At 34.0% G+C, this 25952-nt stretch overlaps 1 protein-coding gene across 3 annotated transcripts in view; it reads right to left on the reverse strand.

Annotated features, from left to right (window-relative positions):
* Positions 1-25952, reverse strand: part of LOC136039759 (steroid receptor seven-up, isoforms B/C-like) — a 126125-nt gene that overhangs the window by 64138 nt on the left and 36035 nt on the right. Inside the window, exon 1 of one of the 3 annotated variants that reach the window (XM_065723613.1) lies at positions 565-1234. The exons of 1 other annotated variant lie outside the window; for it this stretch is intronic. In XM_065723613.1, coding sequence (XP_065579685.1) covers positions 565-853 — 289 coding nt within the window. In that variant the 5' untranslated portion in view covers positions 854-1234. Of the gene's footprint in view, positions 1-564; positions 1235-25952 lie in introns of those variants that run through there. One more of the 3 variants, XM_065723614.1, reaches the window with a different exon arrangement.

Here is a 25952-nt window from a genome sequence, read left to right on the forward strand (position 1 = left end):
ACCAATGGAAAACCCAGTGCATACATACAACTCAAAGTATACTTTAGGGGTGAAGTTCATTTACGTTGCAAATGAATACTATATTTGGATTCAAGATGAAATTCTGATTTCCAGGTATGTCTCTTTCTTAGCCATCCCATAGATCGAAATTCGGTACCCTTTGGAGAAGGGCGGGTTGGAGGTAGATACATTTAAAGACCTTCCCAGGACAAAAATTGGGGCTGTAAATCCATCTACCCAAATAACCCAATAAAAATATTGTTCAAAAAATGAAGAACAAGGAAGCAAATATGTGCTCGTTAATCTTATTGAATCACAAACAAAAGTATCAGTCACTGAAAAAGAAATCATACTAAGAGCGAGCTGCGTGGACTATTAATGGGTATATGGTCCAAGCATCCTACTTTGCACCACTTTAGACTACCTAGACAATTCAATCTTAAAAGATTTCAGACAAGCTTTAATTTACAGTAGGGGAGGGGTAAACTACTATACATTTATTTTCGTTCCAAGGCAGCATAGTGCAGAACGTCTACATTAGAAATATTGTCAGTATGAGCTTACCTTCACAAGTAAACTGTCCATAATGTTTTCCACTAGATTTATCACCACATACAACACATTCAACGTTAGCACTGTCCTTATTTTGCGACTCCGTCGGGGACGACGACTGGGATACGGGAGTTGGGGGTTGGGCCGTCGACCCCAGTTCTGATCCCACAAGATCTGTTCCATACCCATTTGACAACCCAGGCGAAGTATTTACTGAAGGGTCTCTCCATAGCTGTGTTTGTATATGTGAACCGATACCACTCACAGTCAAGGGCGGCATGGATGTGGCGACCAAAGCCATAGAAGCAGTTTGGAGACCCCCAATGGGTAGTGATATCGTATTTGTTGTCCCCGTTGAATACGGGGTGTGATACGAATTAAATTCACCCAGCGTGGCAATGTTTACATCAATTTCACCTTAAAGTCACACGAACAAAAGAGGTCAGGACCTCGAGTTCACAGTTTCTCTGTCCTTTACTCCGAAGGTTGTGACACCAACTGCCGAAGAAGATTGCGCAGTGTTTCAGAATGTCTTGCGGGTCGTGGCCTGGAGCTTCCAGGGGGAAGGGCCATGACTTCTAATCCTATTGGTGGAAACCAATCGTTGAGTACGACTGCTCCGCTGGAAAGTTTGCCCTTAGGGCGATAAGACATATTTGAGCCGAATCCTGATCAGAAATCTTTATTAAAACACTCATTGTCTTAGGAAAATAGCTATTTATTGCCTTTTTTTATATATGCAGATTCGAGTAAGCTCTATAAAAGACCGCCCAATTTGAAGAAATGTGCGTCAATATGAATCTAGGAAGTGATAAAACAACATTCTTGTGTTTACGGAAAATTAGAATCCTTCGTGGATAAGACGACAAATATGTATGCTGCATATAGAAAAGTTATTTCGAAATATGCATATATATACATATATATATATATATATATATATATATATATATATATATATATATATATATATATATATATATATATATATATATATATATATATATATATATATATATATATATATATATATATATATATATATATATATATATATATATATATATATATATATATATATATATATATATATATATATATATATATATATATATATATATATATATATATATATATATATATATATATACATATATATACACACATATATATATATATATATACATATATATATATATATATATATATATATATATATATATATATATATATATATATATATATATATATATATACTCTCAGTTGAGTCGTGTGATTGCGCAAGAAAACAATTAGTTTTCGATGGATACTCAAATTTGTAAAATCGCAAAAATAAAAATAATAAAAAATATTTTTATTCATATAAAAACGTGTGAACAATCAAGACTTTATCCGGTGGGTTAGAGGGTTTGACCCCCCCCCCCTCTCCGAGATGTTTTTCCGACTCGTAAAAACATAATAAAAATGAATATAGACAAGTTTTTTATGCTTTTTAAAAAAAATTTGTGTACCCCCTCGCCAGAAAAAACAAACAATTTTATAAACCACCCCCCAACCCAAAAAAATAATGAATACGGCCTTGTCTAAAACATAGAGGAAACCGTACAAATCTTGAAAATTATGGGAAGAGAATTTTTTTTCTTTTTTTTTTGTATATTTGATAGTGTATTCCCGTACTTATTTTGCTCTTATTTTGTGTAAATAATAAAATATTATTATTAAATAATATTATTATTAATAATAAAATATTAATAGTAAATAGTAAAGAATAAAGATTTGTTAGAAAGTAACAGTGTTTTCCATTTGTCACTGTGAACTATATTATCACTTTGCCGTAAAATGACTTTCCTTATATATAAGATGTTTAATCATAGCTGCAAATATAGAAAGAAAAATTACAACAAGAAGAAAGATTGTCTGCCAAAAACGAAAGAATTATTTAATTATTTCCATAGATAGGGACAGTAATAAAACAAAATCATTTGATAGATTTACTAAGATGTGCCTAGAAAATCATCAAAGTTTAGGACTTGCAGGTGGTAGGCACCAAGCCCCCCTACGCCCCTGAGTGGTTGGCTATTTTCATATTCTACACCAAAACAATAACTAAGTATCATCTTTGCTATATGATGTTTGTACTAAGGCCATACAAAAAAAAAGAAAAAAAAAGTGTTTATTATTATAAATAAATAATTTAAAATTATTATAATTAGCCATGTGGTTCGCACTTTTAGTTTCTGGTATCTCTAGTAATAGCACTAATTTACCACGGTAGTATCTAGGGAAGAGGTTAGGGGGTTTGGACGCCCCTCTCCCCGAGTGTTTGTCCGACTTATAAAAGCATAACAAAAATGCATATAAACAAATTTTTGATGCTCTTTTTTATAGCCCCATCGAAAATCCTGGATATGGCCTTGCATTTTAACAAATATAACGAGTGAAGTAAAAACAGAAAAAAGCGTAGAGGGCAGCAAAGCTTTAGAAGACAGAAATGTAAAAATGCATAAAATGTAAACATGTAACATGTTTGCAAAATGTAAACATGCAAAATGTAAACATGTAACATGTAACATGTTTGCAAAATGTAAACATGCATAATCATCCAAAATAGTTCAATCTTTATCAATGGAAATTCCACATTAGAGGTGGATACTTTGCAGTAATTATTACCATTTTTGTAATTTTTATCCTATTTACACCTCCGTCCACTCCAAAAATTTTTTTAAGTATTATTCAATATAAGCGATCGTCTGTGAGGGAGAAACATATTAAAAAGCTAAATATAAAATTCAAAGAAACATGTCAATGAACAACAATTTATAAGGACTATAAACCCTCAGTCAGACACGCATGTACTTAAAAATCATTGTGGGGATGTATGTTCGTAAGATTTGGGGGAGGAGTATATATTCATAGATACATCAGATTAATAGGATGTTATGTTAAAAAGACATACAAAATAAACAGAAATGACAGAAAACTCCTTCGGCCCGTAATTAAACAATTTCTTACTCCTCATTTGCATTTTAGGTAAAATAAAACTTTAATAATGGAATTGTTCATTAAGACAGTGAAATATAAAAAAACTCAGCGAGGAAATTAATGGAAATATCTTAAGTTAAAAAGCAACTATATTTCTATTTAAGAATGTATTAATGTAGCTAGAGAGGAGGGTTATAAGAATCTCAGGATCCCCTAAAACCTGGAAATTTAGCCAATTGTGTAATTAAGAAATAATGGCTGAATACAAGGACAGATAAAGGGTGATTGGAGCGATTGGGCCCAATCGGGCCTCGCCTTACCATCAAAAATTAACGTTTTGAAATTTAAATTAATGGTTTTGAAATTTAAAGATAACAGTATTCGACGATAAGGGATAAATTATCAATTATTCAAATAATTAACAATATATTTATTTCAAGTATGTATTGCTGGATGAGATTTATTAATATGTTTATTATTATAGAATACATGCTTTATAAAATAGGAAAATGATACCCGTATTTCATCGGGATGATCCTATATCAGAAAGATTTTGCACTATGTAAACTACTTTACGTACGTAAAGTACTATGCAGGTATATTTTATTTAAATATATGAATTACGGAGAGGGCCTCGCAAGAAAAACCAGTCGGGCCCTGCACCTTTTCGATCCAGGCCTGGCTGGATAAGAGTCCAAATTTAATCCAGGCAATGATCCTGTGCAGGTATGACTTGCTAAAGATTTAAGACACACCCTGAATATCCAAAATGCCCTATATACATTTTCCAGATACCCCAGATAGGTATTGACAATAAAGTGTCTACATTAAAAGTCCCAAATTCAAAGCAGTTGCACCAACTTATGTAAATTTAGGGGGGGGCAGGGATTATTCCGATCTTTTGATCAACGAAAGTAGTGCTCGGAATCTAGGAGGTGGGTCATTTTTGCTTTTTCGATTAATTCAACTATTATTGAAAACATATATTTCTCAAAATATAAGAGGCAATTCCCCCCCCCCCCCCCGCCTCGCTGGCAATTGGGGCCCCTTTTTCAAAATGTATCTTTTCAGGTCAGCACTTTGCACTCGAAAATGCTAGCCCTAAATTTAACAGTTGTTTTCTTGCTTACAATTGAATACCATACGAAATTACACATGTTTAAATGAATATTCTGGCCCCCTTTAATGACATTCCCGACCTTGTCACTAGCATAAGGCCGATGAGGCTCTATTTCAAAGGTAAGATAGAAAAGTTAAATTGCGACCCCGTGTTAATCATCTTTTACGATTAACCTTTACACCCAAGACAGCAATACATTTTTACAAGGTACATCAGCGAATAAGAATCAAAGGTTGGCAGGAAAGGTCTTATTCTGGTTTTTTGAGGTGGTGTAGCACGTGTTCGGCCCGTGCCTATGGTTTTGTGTCAAAACCATGTTTTTTCTCTTTCTTATTTAAGTCGACTCCGATTAACATAAGACGCAATAAACTTGGTGCCTTATAAAACAAGGCAAAAAATGCGGCATCGGATTTTAAAGTCTCTACCGGTGGTGCTAGTCTTCGTGTCATGGCTCTTCAGTGAGGAAGTACAGTGGGGGGGGGGCTGAGGGTCAGCCATCCTGTGTTTTCGTAAACCCTTCCTGTTTATATTCCCCAGACTTCTCCAGGTACCCGTTTAGAACTGGGTCGACTCTAACTGATCTTACAGAGTCACACCACTGACCCCCTGTTCAAACCAAATAACCAGTGACATCAGGACTCGAACCCCCTGTCCACACGGACAAGGGGTCTCAAGTCTAGCGTGCTAACCACTCGACTAGGGTGGTTCAAAATAGGACGGCTAGGAGTTGCCTATAAGGCACCTCCTAGGTGCCTTAATTCTTCGTAACTAAAAGCTAAATATGTTAGTATATTCTTTGCGTGAGGCCTGATGAACAAAAATCCCTATCCCCACAAATTTGGTGCAGGTTTTGAGGTAAAACCTGTTTTTCTTCTTTAGAATTTTATGTCTTTCTCACAATTTCCCTTTTGGACAGGAATTTCCTCTATTAGACACGTACGGAATGTGAAGATGATTTGTGGGCATTGGCGCCAAAAAATCCGAAGATTTTACACTATCCCGTAATTAGTTTTTTTGTGTTCAATATTGTTTACTTTTTTTTAATATGGCGGCATTAGTTGTAATGATATAGATTAGTTTGCTAATGACCATTATTTAGGAAAAATCGCGATTTGCAGGAGTTCTATTCCTTCAAAATTAAAAGCTGAATAGATTAGTCAAAATTTAAGGACACTCCAACTTCACTATTACCGGAAACAAATGCAGCTAATGCAAATATTCAATAAATAATTTCGCTAGTTCAAATTTTATCTAATATGTTATCCAATGACATTTACTTTATATTATTAGTGAGTCTTTATAACTGGCAGCGAACCTCTGATCTGAAAACAATCAAGTGATGTTATATTACAAGTACAAGGGCGCCGGTAGAAAATTTCTCAGAGGAGACCAAACGGGTGACAGGAAATGTATTTCAGGAGTGTTTTTTGTAGGAATAAGTTTATTTTTAAACACTTTTGGGAAAAAACTCTCAAACAAAAAGAGCAATTAAATTGTATGCAAAATGAAACAAAATACAGTAAATTTTAAGAGACAAGGATTCCTGACAAAGGGATAAATCATTTTGCTTCCGTAGATTATAACAGATGTTTACTTGTCTTTATGCAATTTTCTACGCCATAGAATAGTTTACAGAAGGCTATGTAAAATGTACCTCTTTTAAAACAGGACAATTGTCCCCCTCGAACTTAAATCCCTTATATATTTAGACATTAAAAACTAGAATAGCGAAAGAAAATTAAAATTTAGACTTACTTTCCAGCTGTCAAATTGACCCTATTTCTTTTTATGCTCCTATTCAACTAAACAAAATGAACAGATTCAAAAAATTTTCATCACAAGAAAATCTTATCAATTAGTTTGTGATTAAAAAGATGGAAGTAAAAAGTGATTTCGACCAATATTCACCAAAACTAAATATAGAATTATCATGATAATTCCGCCATACCGCCAGTATTGGTTTTTTATGTTGATTCTGAATATATAGAATTCTTTCAGTTTATTGTTACCGCCCCAAAACCGAAAATCTGAGGAAACTTGTTTTGTTTTATTTTTTTTTCTCAGGGGCGATTGTATCAAACAGAAGGTCCAGGATAATTGGGAAGGAGCTCATTCAAACGTAAATCTAAACCTCTTTTTTAAGAGACCATACAGATTGCGTCAGGGTAAAGTCTTTTTTTTTCTTGTTATTTTAGGGCACCAAACTACGACTTTACTCCGAAGAGGACGAATTTGCAATCAATTTAAAATTCTGATGAGGTAATTTATTTAAAAGTATCAATAACTGTATTTTAGGCTTCCTAATTGCAAAAGAAGCAATGTCACACGGAGGAAATACTACATTTTACCAAGTTGATTCGCTTTATTTGTAATGAAATTAGAAATATTATTAGAAATAATAGAAATCACTACTAATTTTTTAAGTATATTGGAATTTTATCCAAAATAGAAATTGCAAATTTAAATGTAGTACGGTACTAATCAGTGCACAATTATTTTTTACACATTTTAAAAAGAATTAACCAGGGATTTAAGGTACCGGTACCTCAAGTTATATCTCGGTTAGGCCTGGGTATGATTTGGAGAACAGTCAGAAATTAAAAAAAAAAGAATGAAAGCAAGGAGAAGATTTAAAACATATTTGATTGTTATTTATATGAAGGGGACTGTCTCCTCCTTAGCTCCTTACTCTGAAGTTTGGCTCTTCCAAATTTTTAAAGAAAATTTACAATTGAAAAAAAAGATTTTTCAAAGCACTAAAAACTTTTGTTTAATGAGGAAGGCGTTGAGAAGGGGACAGCCTCTACAGAGCAATTTGTATTTATTTTAAGTTTTAAACTTGCTCCTTACTTTAGTTGAATTTTTTTTCTATTTGTTTAACTACATTTCATTAAATTGTAAAATGTTATGAATACAATACTTTTGGTAACGCAGAAAAATAGATCGATATTTCAATGATATCTGTTTGGAATTTGATGGGTGATCAAACAGTTCGTGGTAATGAATTGTAAGGATCGACCCGGCTCAATAGTAATCGAAACTTTAAAAAACTGAATTTTGATGCCAATAGATATATCAAAGAATTGAGTTATAATGCTGATTCCAAATATATAAGTTTCATTATGTTTAGTCTTACCCATCAAAAGCTACGAGCCTGAGAAAATCTGTCTGATTCTCGAAAAAGGGGGAAAGACCCCCTCCAATTACAAAATTTTAATGAAAATCACACCATCAGATTCAATGTATCAAAGAACCCTACTTTAGAGATTTCAAGCTCATATATGCAAAAATGTGGAATTTTGTATTTTTGCCAAAAGAAAGATCACGGATGCGTGTTTATTTGTTTATGTCTTCTTCTTTTTTCCAGGGTTGATCGTATGAACCCAGTGGACCTGACACTTCGAGAGAGGGCTCATTATAACGGAAATGAAAAATAATAGTGGTGTTTTTAAGTTGCAAAGAAATTGGGGGTAGCTAGACCCCTTCCCACACCACTTTTTTCCCAAAATCGTCTGATCAGTATTTTGAGATAGCTTTTTCTTCAGCACAATTGAAAGACCCAATTTCCATGTTTTTAGAGATAAAATGACCCCCCTATAGTCCCTGGGGAAAGGTTTTTAAGTTATGAAATTTTCCCATTGTTTTATTTGCTAATGAGAAGTATGCATACATTTTTCGGGTAGGGAGGTGAGAACGAATTTTCTGCTAAGAGCATTTTGCACGGAGAGAATTTTTCATGGAGAGCAAAGTTTCCTGGGGGTGAAATTTTTAGGGGAAGTTTTAGACTGGGTGAATTTGCCAGAATTCTTATACGAACTTTCTTTATATGTCTTGCTTTCTCTGTACCAATTCAATTTTAGGCGTGGAGATGTCAAAAATAATTGTCCAGGGTATATTTTCACCAGGATTGAATTGCCCAAAGGATATTTCTGTGGGGAGGGGGATCTCCCGTGGAGGTGGAGCCAGGTATTCTGGCTTTATTTGAAAAACTACCAGAAAATAGACTTCAATAAAACAAATTTTTTCAACTGAAAGTAAGGAGCAACTTCAAAACTTAAGACGAACAGAAACTATTACGTATACGAGGGGGTTGCCCCCTCCTCAAAACCTCGCTCCTTACACTAAAGTTTAAATTTTAATTGCTGAAAAACTCTAACGTGAAGAGCAAGGTTTTGAGGGGAGAGTAACCCCCCTCATGTACGTAAGAATTTCTGTTCGTTGTAAGTGTAAAAAAACTTGTTTTTTTTTTTTATTTGATGAAGCTTAGAGAAAAACATTTTTCTAAAGGCAATGGAAAAAGTATTTCAATTATAATAAAGTATATAAAACTAAAAAAAAGTTTTTAATGACAAAACATACACAAAACAATAGCCTACTTACAAAACTAAGATATAAACTCCCAGCATTCAGTTCTCTTGTTCTCTTGAGTTCTCTTGAGCAATGCCAAAATTGTTGGACGAATGTTTTTTGACAATATCGACAGTTTTGAACTTGGTTATCAAACACCAAAATATTTAATGCCTTTAGACTTAATTGCTTATAAAAAGTAACGCACTATCAAAGTAGTTTGTTCAAAGTAAAACATTAAAACTAAAATTAAGAAAATCCGATAAAAAATTTTGATTCAATATTTTTAATCTAATGCTGAATACCAAAACCAATATATTTGCTTCATAACTGTAGAAAATTATATATTTTTCAAAGTGACAACTAGATAAATACAATCACTCCTGGGAACCAAAAAAACGTATCCGTTCAGGGGAAAAATATGAAAATTCCCAGCATCCTGTTCAGGAGAAATATTTCTGATGATAGTGGCTTCATATATCAGCTCTTGGGTACTCTTGCAATGCAAGCAAAAGTTGACGGCATATTTTTTCAGAAATTGCCCCGTATTAAGTTGTTTTCCTGTTTTTTTTTATAATTATACGAATCGTCTTGTGTACTAATAGCCGCACTAATTACTAACAAACAAATATCTATTTAGGATCATCAAAAAGCTGATTCTTTGATTGAATGTTATCAGTAGTTAGGCTCTTACACATTTGTTATTGACAAGGATCTTTATTTACTTACCATTCATTACTATGAAGAAATTGACGTTTCTTGTGGTACTCCAACCAATTCATATAGAAAGAATGTTTGTAGAAAACTGGAAAGGGATTACTCAGTCACAAATGTTAACTTAAATTTTCCTTTTTAAGGGTCAAAATTCATTGGAAGGCAGCCAACAATGGGGCAACACACACTTTTCCCATGGTTTTTCCCTATTCTGCTCTTTTTCCTTTGGTTTCCTTATAATTACTTTATAGTCCCAAATTTTCAGGGGCCATGACCCCCCTGCCGGTGTCCATGAACAAGTACCTGAAACCAGGATTGTCAATGTTTTGGTTCATGAATATGTCCCCTGAGTACCAGTCATTTTTATCTAAAGTGTGTTCATCTTATCATCAAAAAACTGGAGGTTTTTTACATTTTTGTCATGCACTGTCAGATAGTTTACTTTTATATTTTACCGAAAAAAAACAATGTAAATTACAATTTTCTCTTTAAACCTTTGAGGTCTCAGAATCGATATGCTACCCAATCCCAAAACTAATGTTTCCATACAGCAGACATGATCGCATACACGTGGGATAAAACAGAAAAAACCTGCCAGGAAATGCATACTGAAAAAAAGAGACTTCTCTACGATTATTAGGACATTGGATTTTTCAACTTCCATCTTCCTTGACATTAAATAAAAAAAACTAATTTTTTTAGCTGAAAGTAAGGAGCGACATTAAAACTTAAAACGAACAGAAATTACTCCGTATATGAAATGAGTTGTCCCCTCCGCAATCCCTCGCTCTTTACGCTAAAGCTTTAAATTGTTTTAAAAATTAGAATTGTGGCAGAGTCAAACTTTAGCGTAAAGAGCGAGGGATTGCGGAGGGGACAACTCATTTCATATACGGAGTAATTTCTGTTCGTTTTAAGTTTTAATGTCGCTCCTTACTTTCAGCTAAAAAAATTAGTTTTTTTTATTTAATTTCTGAACGTTTTTGAATTAATGCATGTTTGGTTTTGGCTCTCCGCACATAAACTATTAAAATGAAATTTGTATATTAATTCTTTTTTTGGCTAAATGCCTTTCTCTTAGTTTTGATCAGACGATTTTGAGAAATAAGGGGTGGAGAAGGAGGCCTAGTTGCCCTCCAATTTTTCGGTTACTTAAAAAGGCAACTAGAACTTTTAATTTTAACGAACGTTTTTATTAGTAAAAAATATACGTAACTTAAGAATTAACTTACGTAACAAACTTTCATAACCTTATATTTTTTTTATATTTTATATTTTTACATTTATATTTTTATATTTTATATTTTTTATATTTTACTCCGTATATGAAATGAGTTGTCCCCTCCCCTCTGTTCGTTTTAAGTTTCAATGGTACTCCTTATTTTCAAATGAAAGAATTTTTCCATGTTTATTTTTTCATTGAGTAATTTCTGTTCGTTTTATGTTTTAATGTCGCTCCTTACTTTCAGCTAAAAAAATTAGTTTTTTTTTATTTAATTTCTGAACGTTTTTGAACTAATGCATGTTTGGTTTTGGCTCTCCGCACATAAATTATTAAAATGAAATTTATATATTAATTCTTTTTTTGGCTAAATGGCTTTCTCTTAGTTTTGATCAGACGATTTTGAGAAATAAGGGGTGGAGAAGGAGGCCTAGTTGCCCTCAAATTTTTTTGTTACTTAAAAAGGCGACTAGAACTTTTAATTTTTAACGACCGTTTTTATTAGTAAAAAATATACGTAACTGAAGAATTAACTTACGTAACAAACTTTCATAACCTTATATTTTTATTATGTATACGAAGGGGTTTGTACCCTCGTTAATACCTCGCTCTTTACACTAAATCGTAAGTTTTGTCCCAATTCTTTAAGAATGACCCCTGAATCAGAAAGGCGTTAGAATAAATAGTTGAAATTACTAAAAATACTTTAGCATAAAGAGCAAGGTATTTATCTTCTCCTAAATACCTCGCTCTTTATGCTAAAGTATTCTTAGAACCCGTCATATGCGGAATAATCTCTTTTCGTTTTAAGTTTCAATACTACTTCTTCCTTTCATTTGAAAAAACGTTTTCATGTTTATTTTTCATTGTTTTCTTACAGTGATGCTAGAGAATCCTGCGCCCTTTTCATTGAATTTTTATTCCCCCATGACAGATTCCTCCAAGGAAAGATCCTCCAACATAGCCCCCTCTCCTCAGCCCCACCCCCAAACAAAATAAAATCCCCCTGAAAACGTCTGTACACTTCCCAATAACCATTACTATATCTAAACACTGGTCAAAGTTTGTAACTTGCAGCCCCTCCCCCAGGGATTGTGGGGGAGTAAGTCATCCCCAAAGACATAGTTATTATGGTTTTCGACTATGCTGAACAAAATGGATATCTCAAAATTTTAATCCGTTGACTTTTGGAAAAAAATGAGCGTGGGAGGGGGCCTAGATGCCCTCCAATTTCTTTGGTCACTTAAAAAGGGCACTAGAACTTTTCATTTCCGTCAGAATGAGCCCTCTTGCGACATTCTAGGACCACTTGGTCGATGCGATGACCCCTGGGGAAAAGAAAAAAAAAACAAAAAAACAAAAAAACAAATAAACACGCACCCGTGATTTGTCTTCTGGCAAAAAATACAAAATTCCACATTTTTGTAGATAGGAGCTTGAAACTGCTACAGTAGGGTTCTCTGATACGTTGAATCTGATGGTGTGATTTTCGTTAAGATCCTAAGACTTTTAGGGGGTGTTTCCCCCTATTTTCCTAAATAAGGCAAATTTTCTCAGGCTCGTAACTTTTGATGGGTAAGACTAAACTTGATGAAACTTATATATTTAAAATCAGCATTAATATGCGATTCTTTTGATGTAGCTATTGATATCAAACTTCAATTTTTTAGAGTTTTGGTTACTATTGAGCCGGGTCGCTCCTTACTACAGTTCGTTACCACGAACTGTTTGATTTAGTGCCAATATTTAACTATTAGTGTGACTTCAGTTGATTATTGATCAATAGTTGGCTCACAGCCATTTTGTTCAAACAGATGTTTGAAAATATGAATAGGTTTCTGTTGTAAGAATAAAATTACGGCTAGTAGGGAGCGACCCGGCTTAATAGTAACCGAAACTTTCACCCGTCAAAAGTTACGAGCCTAAGAAAATTTGACTTATTTTGGAAAATATGGGGAAACACCCCTTAAGAGTAATAGAATCTTAATGAAAATCACACCATTAAATTCAGTATCTCAGAGAACACTACTGTAGAGATTTCAAGCTCCTGTCTGCAAAAATGTTTAGTTTTGTATTTTTTGCCAGAAGAAAGATCACGGATGTGTGCTTATTTGTATCAACACAGTGGTCCTAGAATACCGCAAGAGGGCGAATTCGAACGGAAACTAAAAGTTTTAGTGCTCTTTTTAAGTGACCAAAAATCGGAGGGCAGCTGGGCCTCCTCCCACGCTTTTTTTCCCAAAGTCAGCCGATCAAAATTTTGAGATAGCCATTTTATTCAGCATAGTCAAAAAATCTAATAACTATGTCTTTCAGGATGACTGAAGTAGCCTATTGGGAAGGTTATTGGGAAGTAGCCTATACAGACGTATTCAGGGGGATTTTTTCTGGTGGAGGGTCTGGGGAGGGAGTTACATGGTATGACCTTTTTATGGAGGAAGTTTTTAATGGACGGAGGGAATTTTCTATGAAAGGGGTGCTTGATTTCCCAGCCTTATTTAAAAACGATCAGAAAATAAGTAAAGAAAAAAATTGTTTTCAAATTAAAGAAAGGAGAAACATTAAAAATTAAAATGAACAGAAATCATTACGTATATAAGGGAGTTCATCCCCTAGTCTGATACCTCGCTCTTCACGCTAAAGCTTTTTAGTACTTACAAAAGAGCTATTTATTCTAATTAGACGGACTTTGTGATTCAGGGGTCATTCTTAATGAATTGGAACAAAATTCAAACTTTAGCGTAAAGAGTGAGGTATTGACAAGGGGGTGAACCCCCTCATATACATAATAATATCTGTTCGTTTTAAGTTTCAATGTTGCTCCTTACTTTCAGTTGAAAAAATGTGTTTTTTTATTTAATATACAGAAACAAAGATGCGTATGTAATAAATCTCAATTCTCGCATTTTTTTTTTTATTTTTTTTTGTGTTTGTGTGTACGCTAGAAAATAAATTTCCCAGCCCAGTTTCCACAGCAACCTTTTCACCTTGACAGCACATCCAACTCTCTTGACGATTACTGTCTCCTCAGCAACTCTTAGAAACCACTTACCTCACCCTCATAAACCGCTTTGTTCGCTTCCTCACCTTTCTCAATAGTGCGGCGATAGAGCGTACGGTCAATTGTCTGACGAGACAAAATAGCCGAGATTGTCAAAGACTTCTTTTTGTTGAGAAATTCCTTTGGGGATATGATCCCTCGGCAGGGATAAAAGAGGGGATGAATAGATCCATGTTTTTTTGTACACTTCAATGCTGTAGGTTCTTATTTGCAATGCTTAAAGTAGAGAAAAATTGATGAATTAGGGTTAAGATTTTTTCTTTTTTTCGGTTGTAAAGGCAATAAAAGAATTTTAATAAGCCTTATGAATCTTGTATCGTAAATCCTTTTATCCTTTAAACCTGAAATTTTTTGAATCAGTTATATAAAATTGAAATAAGGACATGACTCAGGATCGTGAGAAAAAGTGTTTGAAGTTATTACTATAGGTAACAGTTCACAAAACCCTTGGATATAATACAAATAATGATGATTCCAGACAGGCACGTGCGCATAATATTTTTCTGCGGGGGGGGGGGAACAAAGAAATAATTGGAAAAACCGAAGGGCTTAATAATAACAAAATCTATTTGATAGTTTGAATGAGAAGTGCCCAGAAATCCAAGGAAACTTAAGATTTCTGGAGGAGGAGGGGTGGCCCAGAGCAACCATTTTGCATACATTCCTGGTTTTGAGCAAGAAAGCATGAAGCTATTCTTAAGAAACGAGTGCTTTTTTTGGCAACACCAAAAGGGATAATTTTATGAGAATTATGGAAATCGTCAAAGCAACTATGGAAAACCCTTAGAATTTGTAGGTCTATTCCACCAAGAAGGAGCTGGTAAACACATTAGATTATTTTGCGTACAGGGAGAGGGGGAGTAGATTATCAAAAATTCACCAAACGGATTATAGGAGATTCGTACAAACGTATAAGAAAAAAAAATTGTCAACATACTAGCGTTTAGGAATAGAGGCCTGAAGAGCCCTTCAAAATTACCTTCCTGGCTAAGGGGGTAAAATTGGCTATAAAAAAGGGGACTATTGCTCAAAACTTAATAGAATTTGAAATTTTCATTATGGCTGGAACATTTAAAATTGAAATTATCTTATTTACACAGGAAGTGGTAGGCTACTGTGTATCAAGGCTGCTGAAACATAATAAGGAATAAGCCCCACTTCCTGGACACTTTCTTTTCCTGGACACATCCCTTCCTGGACACTAAAAACGAAGTATTCTAAAAAGCCTGTCAATTTTGTCGTAATAATCTCAACCTAGAAAGATGATCCTATTTCCATTATAAGTAGAAACTGGCCAACTAATTCATTTTTGTTTAACTTTGTGGTGCGTAAAAACTTTATAAAGCTCACTAGAAGAAAAGGCGCGCTTTTAATTTACTTTCAACGACAACTCGAAAAGGCTTCAGGGGCTCTTGGTTATAAGTCACCTTTTGGTGGGCTTATAGGTTCAGCAAAGAATTTTCTCCATGTGATGGCAACAAAGTAGCTGAGGTTGGGGTGATGTTCCCTGGTCTTCTATCCGGACCTAGCTCTATACTCACTTTCGATGATTGTTTTATTTGGAGTGGGGAGGTTTTTTTTTGCCAATATCTATTCCACCCAGTGAGAAAGAGAGAGACATACAGTGACATACAGCAACTTTCATTTTTTGGGTTTACCGCTCATACATGAATGGGGTTAGGAATCCAAATTTTGATTGGATCCATCCAAAGTCATAGCTAGGGCCGTAACCAGGATTTTTTTTTCAGGCATGGTTATTTTTTTAGGGGGATACAAAAAAACTTCAAAAACGCATTAAAAATTTGTTTATATGCAAGATTGTTAGGTTTTTTTACGAGTTGGACAAACATTTCAGTGAAGAAGGGGATGATCGAACCCCCTAATCCTTTCCCTGTATATGTTATTTCTGATGGGATACTGCTTCTTTTGAAGGACAAAGGTCCATCGAGACCTAAAGGCGATTACCTGTCTTGTGAGAACTACAGCTTATTATGGGGTGTTTGGATTTAGCAATGGTAGAAATCCTTCAATGGTTAGCGTATAGTCAAAAGTATGCCTACATATTTTTCGAAAGTATTTCCCGCTATTGATTGGGTTTCTAAGCCTTCTAAACCAGGTTTGTAAGCTGAAATTAATTTGGAAGGGGTTTTTTCAAGTAAGATGCAGCTTCCAAAACATAAGAAAACAATGACAAGGAAGTATCAAGATCAGGTGTTACACAATTCAAAAATCTTCTTCTTTTTTGCGTTGATTCTAAAGTCATCTTACATAATGACGTAACATAGGACAACCTCACAAAGTTGCAAAGTCATTACCAAAGCCAGAACTGCTGAGTAGACAATTCTGGACAAACAAAAAGCGTTAAACGTGGTGCGTCAAGCACTTTGGCCGCACTTCAGGGAAGACCTAGTGGGCTTGTTGAAATAGTACTACTTTATGTAGTTGTGAATGAGACCACGAACATGTCTGCTGATTAAACAGCAGGCGATTTGTAACACTCTTGCTGATGGTGGTTTAAAGACTAAAGTTGATATTCTCGATATATTCTCTTGCTCAGATAGTACTGCAGATGGGGTATTTGACAAGCTAAGTCAATGTTTGCAAGCACTGGAAAAGGAAGGCGTTGACTCATAGAACTGGATCAGCTTTTGTGCAGACACAACTGACTCCACGATAGACTGTTGTCACAGTTTGTCGATGCTCATCACAACCAATTATCCTCGGGTTGTGATAGTGAAGTGCTCATGCCCTCTTTCCCATGTGTGTGCTCAATGTGCCTGCAAAAAGCTGCCTAAAGGACTTGAGGATTTTTGTCGAAGTTTAACTTCAAATTTTAGGTACAGTGCCATGCGAATAGATGCTTACAAGTAATTTCAAATACTCACCCAAGTTCCTGAAATAAAGTTTATTGCTCATGCTCCATCACGGTGGGTTTTTTTCAACAAACTTTAGCAATGGTATGTTAAGGAATCCCTTAACATCGTAGAATATACTCTTGCAATATTCAACAAATTCAATATGCTTTTCCAGAGTGAGGCGCCCATTTTTTTCAAGTTGGAAAAAGAAGTAGAATCAGTAGTGAAAACATTCTGAATGAATTTCCTTGCCGCTTCCTACCTTCGGAACTAAAAAATATCAAGGATGTAGACGTGGTCAAGGAAGACAATTACCTTAAGCTTGATCAGGTCTATCTTGGTTTGAACGCAGAAAGCCGCCTTTCGGATTTGATGTTTCATACCCAATTTGCCGAAAGTTGTGAAAAAGTCAAGAGTATGACCAGGGAATATCTAAAAAGAATTAGTACCACAAATTCAGAAAAGATTCCCGTTTGAAGATCAAATATACATGTTTGTTGGGATTGTGAATCCGTCTTTCACTCTTTCAGGAGAAGCTGAAGCCCTGCAACCTTTTTTCACATCCTTTGGACTTCCTTAGTGGAATAAAGCAAGCATTGAATGGGAGTGCCGAGAAATGGCTCTAGTTCCCCCCCCCCCAGATGACATGGATTATGAAAGTGTTGGCTCAGTTTTGTTCTGGAAATTTGTCGCAATTGTAAAAACGCCTACTGGACGCAAGAAGCTCGGAAACGTTTTAAAAGAGTTTTGAAATAACTTTTCTGTTTGCAATTTTCAAATGTCGTAGTAGAGCGACTCTTCAGTTTCTTAAAATCGATCAAGACTGACAAGTGTAATCGGCTAGCTATTGTAGCCCCTCGCACCATTAAATAGACGAAGTGTGGACTATAACAACAAGACGGCCAAAGCCACATGGTCGTTGATGATTCACTTAAAAAGCGTCTGAATCGGGTTAAATCTAACACAACAACTTCAAAATGCTAAAGCAGATATTTATCTTCAGATTTGAACTGTGAAGCAGTGATTTGAAGTGAATTCCATCTTTATAGCCGGAAGCGTTTGAAATATTTGTTGGCCCGTTCACACTAGGTTTAGCTAGCCAGTATTTTATCTAATTTCTATTAATTCTATTCTAATTTCTAATATTCCTTTCTATTTCTGTGCCAGTTTTCCTATGAAAGTCATTTATCTAAGAAAAGCCTTATGTGAGCCTCGGAAAGTCTAATTTCTTATTCAAATTCTTCAAACAATTTATGCATAAACTTCTTATATTCATTTATATCTGAAACCGACTTCCAATCTACTTATTTTTTGGGCTTGCTTCTGTTCTACCCTGCGTATTATTTTTTTTCCTATGGCAACGCAGGGATGAGGGTCCACACACCTTGCAAAAATTGACTTACGAGCCAGAAAATAACATTCATGACACAGAACTTCATCTTCTTTCTGGATGGTTCTATCCCTAAATTTGGATTAATGATATACTTACCATTTTAGAATAGTTTTCTCGACCCTTGTACAACCCTGTAGCACCAATTGTTACACCCGAGATCAGAGTTCAGTTACTTCATGGCTTTTCGTTACTGCTGTTTTGAAACAGAAATTAACTTGCACGATGAAAAACACAGGCCAGAGTAAGACAACCCGGAAGTAACTTCAGAGCCAGTCATAATATAGTTTTGTCATTACTATTATTATTTCTTTTCTATCATCTTATAAAATTGTTGAACACAAATATTATAAATATTTAATATCTCTCTTGACTTTTGTACAACCTTTACCTATTCTTAACACCCAAGGTCACAGTTGACACATATAGGTCTACCCCATAGCTCTTATTAGCCTCTGCCCTGACCTGAATATCAATGTTATTTTCTATGGCAAGCTAATCATGCGAGTCTGCACTCTTGGCTAATTGTAACTTCAGAGCCGCAAAATGATACTTAAGACACAAAACTTCATCTTCGTTTTCTCAATGGCTGTAGCCTATCCCCAAATTCATGCTTATAAAATATCTACCATATTCATAATAGTTTTCTCGACCTTTGTTCAACCCTCTAGCACCTATTGTTAACACCCAAGATCATAGTTCACACACTTCACAGCTCTTTTTCGCCTCTGTCCTGACCCGACAGTCAATTTAAATAATGACAAAAACAAGGGTCAAAATCCACACGCCACCCGAAAGCGGCATATTTTTACCTGCAAGGATTTTAGGGATTATTGAGCGACCCGGGTGTTGACGATAAAAACTATGAATTGACATACCAGTAGCGGTGAATCAATATGTACTCCATTAAGTTTTTACCTTGCGTGTATACATTTGACCCACCTTTCGACCCTGTAGCCCATTTAACATGCATGAACTAGTAGATTGATTATTTTCCAGTCACGGGTATGTTATTGTGTAGTTGAGAACAGAGACAAACCGACTAGCAAAGATTAAACGGACTGATGTCCAACTGTTGATTAATAGGTTTTAAATATTCAGTTATACAGATGAATAACTATCATTGTAAGGTAATTTGCATGAAACCCATAGAACTATATTAGCGTCAGCTTCTTCGAATACCATAGTACATATTTGAGGTAAATTTGGAGAACAAGCATGTATTCGACGTTTTATAATACCCACATCTCGGTCAAACTTATATTATAAACTACATCAGATCATGGTCATAAAAAATTTATAACAGTTATATTGAAATATGCAAAAACTGAAGGTTAGCTAGAATAAATATGAAAGAGCAACATTAAAGATATATATATATATATATATATATATATATATATATATATATATATATATATATATATATATATATATATATATATATATATATATATATATATATATATATTTATATATATATACTAGCTGTTGGGGTGGCGCTTCGCGCCACCCCAACACCTAGTTGGTGGGGGCGCTTCGCGCCCCCCCAAGCCCCCCGCGCGCGTAAGTCGTTACGCGCCATATTAGTTACGCGCCATTGTAGTTGTGTCCCTATGTCCCACCTGTGAATATAGATAGATATATATATATATATATATATATATATATATATATATATATATATATATATATATATATATATATATATATATATATATATATATGTTTTTAACTACGTAAAACTTGCGAATATACAACATTCTTTGCTGTCCCATTGTCTGTGCATATAAATAGATTGTCAGGTTTACCGACTCTTGAACATGAAACATATAATGGTCCATGGGAAAACAATCCGTATTCAGATCTATACCTCATGATTCTAATGATTGCCCTTGAGCTTTGTTGATGGTGATTGCTAATCGACCATTCCCTGAGTCGCCATCGTCATTTATATATCCCCCTGTGCACCCCGGCGTCCCCTTTGTAGTTATTTCCCTGTGTCCCAGTCGTCGTCATTTATACTCCCTGTGTCCCGGTGCTTTGTTGATTGCTAATCGAACATTCCTTTTGTCCCGGTCGCTTTCTCTTTGAGTGTCGTCATTTATTTAGATTGTCAGGTTTACCGACTCTTGAACATGCAACATATAATTGTCCATGGGAAAAACAATCCATATTCAGATCTATACCTCATGATTCTAATGATTGCCCTTGAGCTTTGTTGATGGTGATTGCTAATTGAACATTCCCTGTGTCCCGGTCGTCATTTATATTCCCAGTATCCCGGTCGTCATTTGTGTCCCAGTGTTCCCCTTTTAGTTTTTTTTTATTGGTTTTGACCTTTTTTTAGGTTTTTTAGTTTTTTCTTTTTTCTTTTTAGTTTTTTTTTGAAGTTTTTATCTTTTTAGTTTTTTTATTTTTATTTATATTTTTTTTTAGTTTTCTTTTTCTCCTTTATTTTTCAGTTTTTTTCCTTTTTTTAGTTTTTTTTTCTTTTTTAGTTCTTTTAGTTTTTACCTTTTTTAGTTTTTTTTAGTTTTTTAGATGAAAATTTTTTTAGTTTTTTCCTTTTTTTCTTTTTAGTTTTTTATTGGTTTTTACCTTTTTTTTAGCTTTTTTAGTTTTTTTCCTTTTTTCTTTTTACTTTTTTTTTTAGTTTTTATCTTTTTTATTTTTATTCTTAATTTTATTAGTTTTCTTTTTCTCTTCTATTTTTCAGTTTTTTCCTTTTTTTTAAGTTTTTTTTTAGTTTTAGTTTTTTTTAGTTTTTTTTCCTTTTTTTCTTTTTAGTTTTTTATTGGTTTTTACCTTTTATTTTAGTTTTTTAGTTTTTTTTCGTTTTTTCTTTTTACTTTTTTTTTTAGTTTTTATCTTTTTTTTTATTTTATTCTTAATTTTATTAGTTTTCTTTTTCTCTTCTATTTTTCAGTTTTTTCCTTTTTTTTAAGTTTTTTTTTTAGTTTTTAGTTTTTTTAGTTTTTTAGTTTTTTTAGTATTTTTAGTTTTTAGCTTTTTTATTTTTTTTATTAGTTTTTAGTTTTTATTGTAGTTTTTGCCTTTTTTTAGTTTTTTCAGTTTTTTTTTTAGTTTTTAGTTTTTTACCTTTTTTAGCCTAACCAGGATTTGAACCTGGGACCTTCATTCTCCGTTCTGACACCCTCTCTCACCGAGTGACTACTCCAGCATGTTCATTTTGGTGTTTTAAATGGTATATTATTAACCAAATTAATGTGTTTTACAATATACTAAGCATCGTCAAAGCAAAAATGACGACAACTAATTTCATGACGTCAGCCGAAACATGACGTCACCTGATCCACAGATCCACAGATCCACAGATCCATAGACAACTTATTTTTATATATATAGATATGTATCATATAGAAAGAAAACAATCAAAAATGGGGTTAAGGCCAAACAGAAATACTGAAGAAAACACAGAAAGCGAATATTTCGAGAGAACAACCACCTCTCTTCTTCATCGTGAAGATTGTAAATCGCGGATATTGGCGAGTAACTCACTTTATTGTTGTTAGGTATTCGATTTTAATTCTTATAATTTTTGATCTTTTATTGAATTTTATTTATCTTTAATTGTTTAGTGTTTTTTTCATTGGTTTTGTTGTACTTTTTGCGTTGGTTTTTGCTTTTTCCTTGATTATATTATTTTGTTCGTGCCGAGGAGTAGAGGCTATTTTTTCTTCAGTACTTTTGTCTGGCCTTTAAAACCCCATTTTTAATCGTTTTCTTTCTACATGATATGGCAGGCCAATGTGGTCTAAGAAATTATATATATATATATATATATATATATATATATATATATATATATATATATATATATATATATATATATATATATATATATATATATATATATATATATATATATATATATATATATATATATATATCCTCAAAAAAGTTTTTCTCAAGGGGAAGGGGGTTTATGTAGCCTTAGATGTGGAAAAAAACTAAGATATCTGAAAATGTGATGTTCGTGCTCGAGCACGAAGGCCCCGCTCTTGCGTATGGCAAAAAGGCTCGTCTCCCAGAAAAACGTACGTTAGTGTTCTCAATACCAGGTCCCACGACTTGTGTCTGAATCAATAGATTAAGCTTGACCGTTCTTGACAGATCTTTTTTTCTTGCGGAAAATTATCTTTTTAAGGGGAAAGAAAAGTGAAGCTGCAACACAAGTCAAACACAAAACTAACGGAAAAGCTGACACAAAAGCTTCGCTGCAATCAGGTAACCTATGAATATGTTAAGTATTTTAAAAATACCTGATGGATAATTATTGAATTCAGTGGTGCATACCTGTGAAGAATGAAAGGGTACAAGATTCCTCTCCGTGCAAATAGACTTCAAACCAGCGGTATTTGTTTATATTTAGCAATAAAATTTTATGCAAATTATACGCTGGTCAAACTTACCTTCCATAAATCACTTTGCCCTAAGTGGACATACGTCATTTTCAGTGACAGCATTTAATCTGCCATTGCGTAGAGGCGGGCTTAGAAATCAAAATTGACTTCGGGGCCAATTTTTAGTATTTCAGCATCATTCTAGAGAATGTCCTCCTTTTATTACTAATATATCTATTTTAGGAGGGACGTAGAGTATGTACGTGCAGAAATTACTTAGAGGGGGAAGGAAGAGGGGTCAAGCCGGAAAATTTTATTTTGAAGAAAATTGAATTTTTTTCAAGAGAAGTGTCACCTGTCTTCTAAGTACAACAAGTGCCCCGCGGAAAAGGGGCAAATATTTGGTATATCTTACCCCCCGTCGATGCCCATGAAACATAGACTTGTTGGCGCACCCCAAGAGTTCTCTGCTTATGTTACATTTAGATAAAAAAAAATCCTTTTATGCTTCTAATGCTTTCATGGACACCCCTCAAGGGTCAATTCCTGTGTGTGCCACTCCTGCCAACGATCATAAGCATCAAAATACGTTATGTAATGAAAGACAGTAATGAGAGTTTAAAGCAAAGTGACAAAACTGATAATCAGAATTTTTCATCAGTGTCATCTTTGTTATAAAATGCTGTGGTCTAAATAATGTCGATAGTGGTTGTATACCATTCCGATGAAAGATTTACTGTTTTTATTACATGGCAAGTGAATCTACGTTTATGTATTATAGCCAGCTGTTCCGTAATAAGTGACAATGGCCTATGCATCAAAAAAGACCACAACACAATATGCAGTGATTACGACATGCTGGGGGTCACTTTTTATTAAATTGCGGGGGTGATTTGGACCTAAGGGGAAGTTGTTTCAGAGAGAGCAGCCATTGGAACTACTGTCAGATGGATTTTTGGAAAAAACTAATTTATAGCTTTGTAGGGAGAATTCTCACGGGTTAATTCTGTAATTGATACTTAATTTTATAGGAAAAAATATTTATTTTGTGAAAAACAAACAAAAATAGACAACATGCTGGTCTGGAATGATGATCAACAAAGCTTGAAAATTGAAAAAATATTAAATTTTGTTTAAATTTGATGTTAAATTTATCATTTGGTCATACCCAGAACAAATGGTGTATCTAACACTTTAATAGTGTGACTGGTGATATTTAACTGATGATTTACATGTTTATGACACATGCTCGAAGACCAAAAAAAAAAATAAGAAAGAGAAAAACAAAATAGTCAACTTGGTGAAAAAGATGAAGTAGGCTAAGCTTAGAATTTGCAGATTGAGACAGTTTCTCGTGTCACAATTCCCGCTTTAGTGTTGTTGCATCCAGAACATTCAGATTATGCTCAGATTTTCTGTTCGTATACCATGGTGGCAAAAACAGCAAAAATCTCAAATTCCAAAAATATGCGGCATTAGGATTGAAAAAATCCGTTAATTTTTGAATCAAAATAAAGTTGCCTTCAAGCCTTTGCTAATTGGAGAAAAAGCCAAGACGTATAGTCTAAGTGAGAGGCGCAGCTGGCATAAACCTTTTTCAGGATTGTATAAAAATGATGCCAATTTTTTCCAAAAATAAGAAATTTTTTACCAATTTTTAAATAATTAATAAATAAATAATTTTATTTATATAAATAAAATTTATTATTTACTTATTATTATAACATTTATTATATATTTATATAAATAAAATTTATTATTATTTATACAAATAAATAATTTTATTTATAATTTTACCAATTTTTTTCCAAAAATAAGAAATAGAAGTACCATGGAAAGAGCCGAACTACAAAAAATTTGGAGCAAAAATTAGATTATAGTCTCCTGTCACAAATAAATATGTCTGAAAATTATTTTTTCTTTAAAGAAAGAGAACAGCAGTACTTTGATGACCTTGAAAAAGTTGAAGCTTTTAAATTTAAGCTCTATATTTATTGTGGGCTTCTCAGGCGAAGTTGGTTAGCAAAGGCAGATTCAACTGTTCTTGAAAAAAAAACCGCTTCATTTGCCTGATTTTACTTTTGAGCCTTTAAAGCATCAATAGAGACTAGATCTCCCAGTAAAAGTTAAAAAGCACTTGTAACTTGACCTGAAAAAGCCACAGGGGAGACACAGCTTTACTCTAACCATAATATTTTACCGTTTTTTTTTTTTTCACCTGTTATATCAATGCGGCCTTTAGTGATGATATAGAATACTGTTAGTACTTCTGTAAAACATAATTTCCTGTTAAATAAAAATTACGGCAAAGGAAAATAACTTTGGGATCCAGGTTACATGGCCCTTATTGCCCCCACTCCTTATCCCATAAACCTTAATTTTCCACCCTAGATACAGCTCTGCATGAAATGGAAAACCACAGTTATTATTTTTGTTATGATTCCTCGATGAAAAGAGTAGGCTCTCATTAAAATAATCAGTTTGACTGGTGGGTAGTGGAACAGGAGAAAAACAAACCGCTTCATTACCAATATAGACATCAGAAAATAATAACTCTTTTATGCTGGAAATCCGAGCGGAAGAGATATAAGTAACATTTTTTAGCCCAAATGAGCAAACTATTATCCATTCTTAACGCTTGGTCGGATATTGCCTTTCTACCAGTGGAAAAAACAAGAGATTGACTGTGGTGTATTGATTCTAAAAACAGAGTGGGTGGTGAGAAAGTGTATGGATGACAATTTGTTCTGTCTGCCTAATACGGTTGTCAACTCGGCCTAAGCTATGAATAGATGATTTATCCGGTAACTAATTCTGTGTGGAATATTTCAATAGCTAATATACTAAACCGAACAAAAATTAATATAAAACTGAAGAAACTTTTTTTGCCCCCTCTAGAATTAGCAAAATACCTTTTTTGGCATTTTGGCAGAATCTCCAGCAGATTCTGAAAAATGCGTTCACGCCATGGATGGTTTATCCGAGTATCCGGTTTGAATCCCTCTCCCCCACCAATTTTTGCCCAACTCGTACAAAAGTAAAAAAATGCATGCAAAATGTATCCATGGAATATTTTTTTAACCCCCCCTCCTCAATGCAATCCTGGATATGGCCCCGTTAACCAATTTCCTGAATTGACACTCATCGATAGCCAAAAAGAATAAAATAAACAAACATGTTTTTTTTCAGTAAACAAGGCGAAAACTTTCTGACAGAACCCACATTTTCATTAAAACATCGCCGTTGAAAATATTACTGCACAGAACTGCAACAACTTTTCCTTCCCACAAAATAGTGGGAGTATGTTTTTAAACTTAATAATTAATCTTTTTATTAATATTA

Source organism: Artemia franciscana, chromosome 20 (genome assembly GCF_032884065.1).
Source record: "Artemia franciscana chromosome 20, ASM3288406v1, whole genome shotgun sequence".
NCBI classification, from domain to species: Eukaryota; Metazoa; Arthropoda; class Branchiopoda; order Anostraca; family Artemiidae; genus Artemia; species Artemia franciscana.